This window comes from Oncorhynchus nerka, linkage group LG12 (genome assembly GCF_034236695.1).
Source record: "Oncorhynchus nerka isolate Pitt River linkage group LG12, Oner_Uvic_2.0, whole genome shotgun sequence".
Lineage (NCBI taxonomy): Eukaryota > Metazoa > Chordata > Actinopteri > Salmoniformes > Salmonidae > Oncorhynchus > Oncorhynchus nerka.
In genome coordinates, this window is record NC_088407.1 from 48,885,650 (window position 1) to 48,897,038 (window position 11,389).

Genomic DNA, 11,389 nt, shown 5'->3' on the forward strand with positions numbered 1-11,389 from the left:
TTTCCATGACTGATCAAAACCTGTTTTCACATGTCTCTTTGTTGTCTGTCTGCAGCAGACATATCATGAGCAATATGTTTGGAACATCGAATCGCAAAAATCACAGTATCGAATCTCAACCCATAAGAACTGTGATAATTGCAATACATATCCTATTGGCATCGTGAAAATATCGTATAGTGAGATCTCTGGCAATTCTCAGCCCTAATTCGTAGGTACCATCCTAAACTGTCCAAACAGTCATACTTTTAGATTGTCATACACAATAAAAACAGTTCGTAAATGACAAAACTGAACAGCTGATGGAGAATTGTATACTTTTGTAATTGAATAACAATGCTGCAGTTAATAATTAGTGTAACTAATGCTTTGTAATAACTAGAGTATAAAACAATGTTATACCTACGGTAGTACAAACTTGTGGTTAGCTCTATCTGTGCAAGGATTCCCATTCCAGAGGGACGGTGGAAAGCAAACCCTAGGAGATATGGAGAGTTTTCGGATATGACTGCTGTAGAGTCAGGTCACCAAGCTCAGCTTTTCCTGTCGATAAAGCACTGCGGTGTGGGGGCATATAGTGGGCCTATGTGCATATTTATGAAGCTCAGAATGTCCTTCCAACCACCCCTTCCAGCAACGGAAATTGATTATGAGTGTGACATATTCAGAAAAAAATGGCATATTTTACAATGACGGCTCGTTTATCCATAAGGCTTCTGTCTGCCAAGTGAATAAATTAGGTACAAACCTATCATTAGGGTCCTGTCTTCCTCAAATGGTGATCCTAGAGCTCATGAATGACAAGGGCACTGCATAATGACATTGGTCATGCCCTTTGCTCATGCTCCATATCTTATGAATGAGGAAAGGTCATGCTCAAATTGCTCTGGTAAAATATGAAACTCTGGGCATTCGAGCCAACTCCTCATAGCAACAGTAAGTGATAAGATTGTGGTGGAGTATCATGCAATATTGATAGGATAGAGGCTATGATAAACATTTGAGGAGTGAAAAGCATAAATACAGCATGTGCTCACAAGTGCCAGTTTAGCAGTTTTTATTTTTTATTTTATTTTTTAGAACCAATGACTATCAAAGCTGTTCATCAGCAAATCCTCATCTATTCAAACTATACTGGGTTTTGTGAACACTGTATAGGTCTGGTTGTTTGTTTTGTTGAAGTTCTTTGTTCACATCATAAGTGTATGAAACAAGCCAATGAAGAGGGTGACACGCTGTGGTGGAAAAAGGCATTTTCAAGGGTGTTTCTTTACTACGGCTCTCTCTCAACCAATGATGATTTCAACTCACTAGAAGCAGGGTCATATTCATTATAGGCACCAAACTGAAGAAAACAGACTGAACTTGTCCAATAAGAAACAGGTGTTTTCCGTTTTGCTACGTTTGCAGTGTGCACTAGTGATTAAAACCCATGCTGATTTACCAGGACAGTTTGACTGAGAGAACAATACCGGCCTCTACGCCTCAGGGGTTTGCACAAATCAGTGTGCCTGATTGTTCTTCTAAAATATTCAGTGGAATTCAATAGAATCTGAACTGTGTAAAAACATGACTGAGACACTATTTGAGACACTAGTTATGTCTAAAAAATGGTAATAAAGTTGAAAATAGCCCATCACAATGGTCTCAAGAACAGCCAACCAGTTTATAAAATATTTGAAAAGGGTTGAGGTTTATTAAATATAAAATCTGGCATTTCAGGAATACTTTCAAATTCTAATTCAAGAACTGTGAAGTTCCACAATTTAAATTTCATTGGATATTTTTCAATTCCAAAACTTCCTGAATGGACCCAAAACATAAAATGACTGATATACTGTTTACAAATATTTAGAATTCTAACAATAATTTAGGCTAAGGTGCTGAACATTGTTATGATAGCCTATTGTTCAAAAGCTATCTTTACAGAAATGTTGAGTTTTAATCCTTGCCTCTATCTTGTCATTCAAGCCATTTCAGATGCAAAATCAGAGGAAAAATATCACTGTAGCACTACATACAAATCATTTCCCAATCTACTGTAGAGTAAAGGCATAGAAGGCAAGCCCGTGCATGGGTGTCTAAGAAACCCCATTGACGAGACAAAACTCGCAGCGTGAACGTGGCAGCCATTTTACATCCTCAAGAGTGAATGAGTGGAGCCGAACTAGTGCCGGGAGTTGTACACTTTTCCTCTTGTAATTATCAAAATTTCCTTCCGAAATAATCAACACCATACAAGTTGGTGATCCATCGGCAGGTATGATGAATACTACTAACTGGTCACGTGATCATAGCACAATTTATAGCTAAAGTAGTTGAGCGTGTGGTGTTTCAAACAATGTGGAAACGGGTGGTTGGGACGGGTTCTCCAGACCGGCTTTTTGAAAATGGACTCTCCCTATGTGGCGGCACGTTGACAAACCACGAAGCTAGCTAGTCACCATACTACAAGGCCTCTCTCTGCTCCACATATGGACATGTCGAGCCGAATTAAGTCAGCCATCAAACTATATATGAGCTTTCGCGGTTTTAATGGTGTCGCTAGTTAACTCAGCCAAGTGGGATAATTATGCTACATCATGAATGACTTGATCGTTGTCACTACCTAACTGAACCAGCCAACCAGGGAGCTAACCTCTGAGCGTGTAAACTTCGAGATAATTGCCTTTGTCAGATAGTTCGCGAGTTGAATCAAAACTAACGTTAGTTTAGCGTAACCAATTTGGCTAGCAAAACATTTGGTCGTGATCATAGCACTGCCTAGCTAGTATGGATAACTAGCTAGGTTTGTTATTGTGACTTGACAGGGTTGGAAGACAGTGATTATTTAGCTTGGCGTGCTATTATTTAGCTGGCTAGCTAACGTTATGGATATCGCAGCTAGGTGACTTTGGCTAACAATGTCTGAACACTTGTGGTTATAGCTAACTAAATTATTAAGTTAAATATAAAAACGTAACGATGTTGCTTGTCAGGTTTAGCTAGAGAATTGGGTAACGTTAGCTAGTTCGCAAACGTTACGTTAGTTGGCTGCAAGGAATACTTTTAGCATGAGCACAAACTGAAATGGCTTCGCGTTAGACTGCTCCCTTTACCTAACTAGCCAAATTTGCTATCAGTGGTTTGCGACACGTTATCAAACATTTTAACTAGATAGATGTAACGTTAGTCTACCACACCATGTCATTTGCTCCTGCACAAATGCTTGCGGACTGTCTTATTAGTTACCGGAAACGGGTGGCTTAGAAACTCTGTCGCGGTACTCTACCGAAGGAACACGTGTATCAGCTAGCTAGTTAGTGCTGAAGTCTGCAATCAGTAGGCTAATTTATAATTTAGCAATCAGGCCATGCCATTGTACGCAGCGGGAGATTAACGTAATGTTAGCAGCCATAGTGTTGTGCCAAGTTGTTATTCTAACACAGTCAAAGGCGGGAAATGTGTCATTACGTGTACACATTTCACCATGTAGCCTATGCTAACTCTCCTCATACATTGCACATGCAAACGAAAATAAGTATAAGGTGTGCAGTTATCATAAATAGCAATTGATACTTTTATTGGTTGTCAGCATTTTCAAAATTGATACAGACATGCAAATTCCAATATCGTAATTGAAATGTGACTTGATTCCACTCTTAAGGGACCACATGAACCCACATGTGTGCCTGTTGCACATGACACCGCCCCCCCAAAAAGCTATCAACAGTCTTGCACTTGAACCAGGATTAATTTGGCTCATTGCATTTGCACAGATTTCTGGAGACATGGCCACAGAACATATTAATGGAAATGGTCCAGAAGAACCAATGGACACCACTGCTGCAGTTACCCATTCTGAACACTTCCAGACTTTATTAGAAGCTGGTTTACCACAGAAAGTTGCTGAAAAACTAGATGAAATTTACATAGCAGGTAAGGCACATTGAATATCCAGCATATTCGTACACAAAATATACTTTTGCTATTGCATGTGCTGTCATATTTTACATTAACTTTGAATGTGGGAATTGGGATCCTCAAGCAACTTTTTGTGGTTTCCTACCAAAATGGGTACTGCAGTGTAATGGACAAAAGAGAATTCATACACCACCAATATCGATGTGAAATAAATGTTTTGGGTACATTGTCTTAAAGGTATATCTGGGCAGAGCACTGGTGTCACGGACACTTTGCGTTCTCAACCATTAAAGTGTAGCAGCACCGATGAGCAAAGAGTTAGGGCACAGTTCAGCGGAGGTCTCTGGAAAGTCTCAGGCAGAGAGTGCAGCCAGATGGGCACATGCAGCAACAATGGCAGCAGCTGTCGGTGGCTGGGACAGGTGATGGGCCCTCCAAGAGCAGAATGTGCACAAGCTCATTAGGGGCGTACAGTGCACAGGACTGCCATATAAAGTTAAAACATCATGTCTGTTGTGATGAGTTCTGCAGAGGTTGAAGAAAGTGCTTTTACTCAATGCACTTTGTCCATTTTAAAATATCGGTCTCCTGAGATGGTTCCTTTTCTATGATTATGTTATGCAAATTATTAAAATTTAAGCAATAAACTAAAGAAGTCACAGAAATAAGTGAACTTTGATACCCCCAAACATGCATTGTGGCTAGCCCCGTTTGAAAAGATGTCATCCCGTAGTTCTGTTCCTGCTTAGTAACCAATGTTTTTTTGATGTCCCTCAGGTTTGGTATCACACAGTGACCTAGATGATAGAGCGATTGAGGCTCTGAAAGAGTTCAACGAAGAAGGTGCTCTGCAAGTTCTGTTGCAGTTCAAGGACAGCGACCTCTCACATGTTCAGGTATGTATGGCGAGGGATGGTGGATTGATTGCATATGGGATCACATCTTGAAATCAAATGCTACCATTTCACCCTCTAAAGTGTACAGATTTTTCTTTCATCGACAGAACAAAAGTGCCTTTCTTTGTGGAGTTATGAAGACATATAGACAGAGGGAGAAACAGGGTACCAAAGTCTCAGACTCCAATAAAGGACCAGATGAGGCCAAAATCAAAGTATGGTTTTAACGAACATTCTTGAAGTGATAATGGAGACATGTCATCATTATCATATACTGTGCAGTTGTTCTCTGGAAGGCGTTTGACTTCAATCATGTTATTTCAATAAACAGGCCCTGCTGGAGAGAACTGGCTACACGCTCGATGTGACAACAGGTCAGCGGAAGTATGGAGGCCCCCCTCCAGATTCTGCTCACACAGGGCACAGCCCACAATTGGTACAGAGGTATGTCTCTACAATAATTCAATGGTGTATTTGATTTAACACGTGCATGATAGGGAGATTTGTAAGTCGCTCTGGATAAGAGCGTCTGCTAAATGACTTAAATGTAAATGTAATTAGTGTGTTATAGTTTACTTAAGTGTGTATGATAGTGTTTCTGCATTCTGTCCAAATAATGAAAATGTGTCATTTTTCCTGGTGTAACTCAGATTGTGCCATTTTACTGCTAAGATCTGACTGTATTTTGGAGATTTATTGCGTAACAATGGCCCAATGTTTCTTTCACACCAAGTTAACCTAATTTTGCTTTCATCTCAGATTTTTGTTGGCAAGATCCCTAGAGATCTATTTGAGGATGAGCTGGTCCCTCTGTTTGAGAAAGCCGGGCCCATTTGGGACCTGCGTCTGATGATGGACCCCCTCAGTGGCCTGAACAGAGGTTACGCCTTTGTCACTTTCTGCACTAAAGAGGCGGCGCAGGAGGCTGTCAAGCTGGTATGTACCACTTGTTGAAATCCTCTCTCATGATAGGAATGGAGAATTTAGCCCACCCAATCATGACATGTCATGCACTCTCTCATACCCACTCCCCTCTTTCCACAGTGTAACAACAATGAAATTCGACCCGGCAAACACATTGGTGTGTGCATCTCTGTGGCCAATAATAGACTATTCGTTGGCTCCATCCCCAAGAGTAAAACAAAAGAGCAGATTGTGGAAGAATTTGCCAAAGTCACGGGTAAGCAGCACCTCTTTTTGTTGAATGATCTTCTGGGACAAATTGACATTTTGCTTGGCCAGTCATATTCGGTCTTGACAAAGATTTATATTTACTTTGACTTTGACAACAGTGTTTAAACATTGCCTTATGTTACTGAATGCAACAATCATGATCAACCGCTAGTGTGTTAGATTGCATTTAGTCTGAGTTTGGGTTTATGTACGTACGGTATGCTATGCTATGTAAAGCTGGGCTATATTTGCTCAACAGTTTAATTGCTCATTTCCAATGTCAGGGTTCAGTGTCTAAATGATGAAATACATCTATTCTATCCTGGAGTAACTCTGGTTACGCTGATAGTTTACCGCTAAGATCTGACTGGACACTTTGCACTTAACTAGGCACAAATCCATGGTCTCGAGACTTGTCCAAAGAGAACAGCTGTGTCAAAGAAAGGGGACACTAAATGTTTTGACTAAACCGAAGGAAACATTCCATGAATGTGTGATATTTTGTTCTGCTGCCAACTGTTTTAGTAAGGTACTCTCTAGAGTAACTCCGTTCCATTCCTTTTTGCTTAGCATTTTGCATGGAGATAGAGCAAGCTTTCTTGTGCACTGGTCACTGTTCAGCTAGGATACCTTTTTATGCCTTTCCCCTTCTGCCTCTCTTTCAACAGAGGGTCTTAACGATGTCATACTGTACCATCAGCCAGAAGACAAGAAAAAGAACAGAGGCTTTTGCTTCTTGGAATATGAAGACCACAAAACTGCCGCTCAGGCCCGCCGCCGGCTGATGAGTGGCAAGGTCAAGGTGTGGGCGAACGTGGTGACTGTGGAGTGGGCTGACCCCATAGAAGACCCTGATCCTGAGGTCATGGCCAAGGTAAGTGGAGCAAAGTTAACGACTCATTTCGCCTGAGATAAATTGTTTTTGTATTGTCCATCCATTAAACTTGTGAAATATTTCAGAGTTAACATTGATTTGATTTCGACGTTGTTTACCAGGGAGTAAGAATGGAAGTAACCACCAGTGTATGAGACAGGACAGAGACACAGACTTTAAGTGTAATTGATAAGCCACTACCATTTTCCTTCCAGGTGAAAGTGCTGTTTGTCCGAAACCTTGCGAGCACTGTAACGGAGGAAATACTTGAAAAGGCCTTCAGTCATTTTGGCAAGTTGGAGCGGGTGAAGAAGCTGAAAGACTACGCCTTCATCCACTTTGAGGAGAGAGACGGCGCAGTCAAGGTACATGCTGGAGTCTTTATATTACTCTCACCAATGTATCACAAAACTGGTAACAATGGCTGTTTTTTGTGTGGTTATTCAACTTGCCTCTTTTGACAGGCCTTGGCCGACCTGAATGGGAAAGACCTGGAGGGAGAGCACATTGAAATAGTCTTTGCAAAGCCACCTGACCAGAAGAGGAAAGAACGCAAAGCCCAGAGACAAGCGGCTAAGACACAAATGTAAGCAAAGACAATTGATTTTCAATTACTTGAGACCTGCAAATACGGGCCAAAATTATAGTTGCGTTGTTGGGCGGCCTTTCACCATTGATTTCTTTTGAATGATTGAATAGAAAAGTTAACGTGATCTAACAAGCGCAAATGCGTCCTGTACGGTTACTAAACAAGTGCATATCCTCTCCCCAGGTATGACGATTACTATTACTACGGCCCACCTCACATGCCACCTCCCACAAGAGGCAGGGGACGAGGTGGCGGCCGAGGAGGCTACTCTTACCCCCATGACTACTACGGCTATGAAGATTACTACGATTACTATGGCTATGACTACCACAACTATCGGGGTGGCTATGAAGACCCCTACTACGGCTATGAGGACTTCCAAGCTCCCAGCCGAGGACGGGGAGGGGCCCGAGGCGGAGCCCGTGGTGGTGCCACCCTATCCTCCCGGGGCCGTGGAGCTGCCACACCCAGGGGCAGAGTGGGTGGCTTTTCTCAGCGAGGTGGAAGTGGCCCTGGATCGAGCAGAGGTGTGCAGGGGACCAAAGGGGCACTGGGTAAATAGGGACTAGCTGTGTTGGCAAATGGTTGCTATCAGCTACACAAAAATGCAAACATACTATTTGGGCAGGACTTAGACACACACTTGAATAACCTTAAACTAATGTTTTCAGCCTGCATGAATTTCTTGCTTATGGTATAAATTGACCGTAGTTCGCTATTTGCATTCTGTGTAAAATATAGGCCTTGAAAGTAAGGAATCATATAGATGCAGACCTGCCAACGGGCATTTGATGTCAAAGTACGCTGGTACGAAAAACAACCCTAAAATAAATAGGCTTCTAGTTGGCACATTGTGGTTTTAACAACTAAACCAATCCACTTCATCCATTGATACTACTGATGTGTGAGGGGAAAATGGAGAACAAACTGTTTGCCGACTACATTTTCCAGAATTGTATGTGTTAGCTACAGCGTTTAGCGAGAACACTTTCTTGGTCGCACATGCTTTGATCTCTGCAAAGGTAGTAGGTGCGAGCGCATTGATGGGCAAGGAAACGGTGAAGTGTTGCGGTAGTTCGCTGTGTGGATGGCAATAGACATGGCAGAGAGAACTGTTACGCTAATACCGTCCTTCACAGAAAGTTATGTTCAAGTGTAGTAGGCCTATGTTAATTAGTCAGTTCTTGGTCTGTCCTCTTGATATAGCTGTCAACAGTAGGCTGCTAATGACGTGCTAATAGGTAGTTCGCCAATGACCAAGGTATGTTGAATGAATGGCAGCCTAGTAGTCCAACCTAATTTGACAGATTATGTCAGGGATGGAGATCTGAAACAAGCTCAAAGGCCTACTAGTTCAGGTTCATATACCAAATAGCCTACAGTAAACCAGACTACTGAATGTTACATTGCATCCAGTAATTTAATTATATTCAGAATTTTCTCCCCAAACTAAATTAAGCCCGTTTTACACTTTCACTAGACTATCCACATAAAGACACCTATTAATTAGAATAATCAACCCCCTAAATTTAACAGAATTTAAATTTAAAAAATTAGGATCAAACAAGACTTCTGTTGACTACATTATTTGATGTACTTTAAGACTATGTTTCAGGAAATAGCAGTTACAGGTTTTTCAAAAATGATAAATCCTCTAACTTCCTCTGGACCACCCCCTACCCAGCCTACATCCGCACCACCTTGTCAGAAAATCCTAGGGAGAGCCCTGATTTTGTACATTTAAACATATTTCTAGTTATCTACTGAAGAGCAGCCACTTACCAAGTACCCATAACAGTCTAGTCTACCATTCCTACTGAGCCAGTCTTCTGCCAACATTAGGCAAAAAAAGGAGGCGCATTTGCCTATGATTTGAGCAATGTGGGTGTCGACGCGTGCTGTAATGGGAGCTGGGGGTGCCGCCACCACGCTGAAGTGGTACTTGTAAAAATGATTCAATGTTGGCAGGTCTGCACCATTTTATTCCTTGTCTTTTGAAAGCTGAGCCTCACATTCAATTGGTAATTTTCAATGTACAGATATGTATTTGGCTTTCAGTGTCCAAATGATGAAAATATGTATATTCTATCCTGGATTAACTCTGGTTACGCTGATAGTTTACTGCGAAGATCTGACTGGACAACTTTGATATTTTTATTTATTTCTGTCCATATTTTTATTTATTTCTGTCCATGTCTTTAGAAGACTTCCTCAAATTAGTGATGGGTATGTATGCGTAACATTTGAAAACATACCTGACTTTTGGCCTTAGGTCGAAACCTTGACAGGTGTCACCTTTCAGAGCACCAACTGAAAGGTCTGCTCCTCTGCAGATTTAGGGGTCACCCTTTTTTAAATGTAATTTTACATGATTGGATGTCATTAGTCATGTTTATGTTCTGTGTTGTGATTTGTTTTTTATTATTATTTTGAATTCCATTCCAATTCTGTCTCTTATTTGCTTGGTCAGCAGGGAAAAGGGGTCGAGGCCGGTCCTGACCTGTCACTATGAAGACTGACTTACTGTGTTGGGTTACACCAGAAGCTGCAATGGATACGGATGGAAAAGTCAGCAAAATGGTCCAATATTCCAGCCTTACAGAAGCATCTCCCCCAAACTGCCACCTAAACAATCAGCGGATTATTTAGAAAAACTTGCCTCCCCCTGTATGCCCACACCCCCCCAAAAATGCCATTTTAAATAATTATTGAAGAATTTGCACTTTTTAAGTTTCTTAGTTTGAAGTGGCTCAAAGGAGCTTGATGCTATTGTATATTTTTGTGCTAATCACAATTTTTATTGTTGGAATATCCCTGTTAATCTTAATCGTTTGATTTGGATGTTTGAAGAGAACATTTGCAGGTTTTAGGTGTAACCACCTGGCATGGATAAGTCAGGCATTCCAGGAAAGTGGTTCTTTTCAGAACTTGTCTTTTTTAAAGGGTTGGTTAACTACCTCAGTACAGAGGATTAAACTACCCGGCCTGTACTGTAAATAGGGAAACTATATTGATGAAAGCAGGGCTTGTTTCCTACAAAATATGCACAAGAGCAGCAGCACAACCGAAAGGACTTGCTGCAGCTCTGACATGGCAAACAGTCAAACTGGGCATGCAAAAATAATCTCATATGATGAGCCTGAACAAGCCCTACTTTTATCCTATTTTGAACTGAATAAGCCACCTTGCTTCTTCAGATTATTGTAGTTACTGGTTGTATAGTTTGGAAAATGTTACTTTTGTAAAGGCTTGAACATCAACAAGGGTGTCAACTGCCTTTGAAAAAGCCCTGCAGTGTCCCTTTGCCACTCCCAATTATTTTTTATTGTTTTTAGAGTAGATCAGAATTATGTTCAGTACCACCCACTTTACTGTAAAATAAATATCCCAATCATGTGACATCTTGAATGATCCCTCTAACTCTAAACCAGCTACTATGTAATCAAGTCTTTTGATTAAAAAGGAATTGCCATACTGCCCAGCCAGCGAGCATGTGTGCCTGTAGCTGTTTCGAAGGGGATCGTGATCATACAGTGGTAAAAGGGATACTGCAGCTGTTATTCGTATTCCATGTATAGCGAAAAGGAGACTGAACTATTCATCCGGTTTTGTACACTGTTAACTCCCTCAATAAAATAATTACAACCACCTTTTGAAAAAATGTTAGCAGTTTTAAACTATTGTTGGTGGCCAACCACGTTTTTGCATTCCTGCAAATAAATTGTTTTATACTGTAAAATGGAGGTGAGTGTAACTTATTTTTGTAATAAAGTTTTTGATTTCTATTTGTGTCTTACTCTCTGTATGACATCTTGTTAAACCATGTCACACATTTTTATGCACTGATTATAGTGTAAATACCCTGGGTTTATAGCTTTTTTTAATAGCTTTCTGATGCGCATCACACAATCACTTTCTCATTCCCAGGGAGGCTTCAACCAGAGGCGCATGTGT

General features: G+C 41.0%; 1 protein-coding gene across 1 annotated transcript; it reads left to right on the forward strand.

Annotated features, from left to right (window-relative positions):
- Nucleotides 1-2,116: 2,116 nt before the first annotated feature.
- LOC115138314 (heterogeneous nuclear ribonucleoprotein Q) lies at nucleotides 2,117-11,220 on the forward strand. The gene is given in 13 exon segments (XM_029675023.2): nucleotides 2,117-2,260; nucleotides 3,759-3,918; nucleotides 4,681-4,799; nucleotides 4,907-5,014; nucleotides 5,131-5,218; nucleotides 5,221-5,243; nucleotides 5,559-5,735; nucleotides 5,844-5,979; nucleotides 6,641-6,846; nucleotides 7,062-7,211; nucleotides 7,311-7,432; nucleotides 7,619-7,989; nucleotides 9,906-11,220. Coding segments are annotated over 12 exon segments (1,677 nt in total). The 5' UTR covers nucleotides 2,117-2,260; nucleotides 3,759-3,770; the 3' UTR covers nucleotides 9,935-11,220.
- The last annotated feature ends 169 nt before the right edge of the window (nucleotides 11,221-11,389 follow it).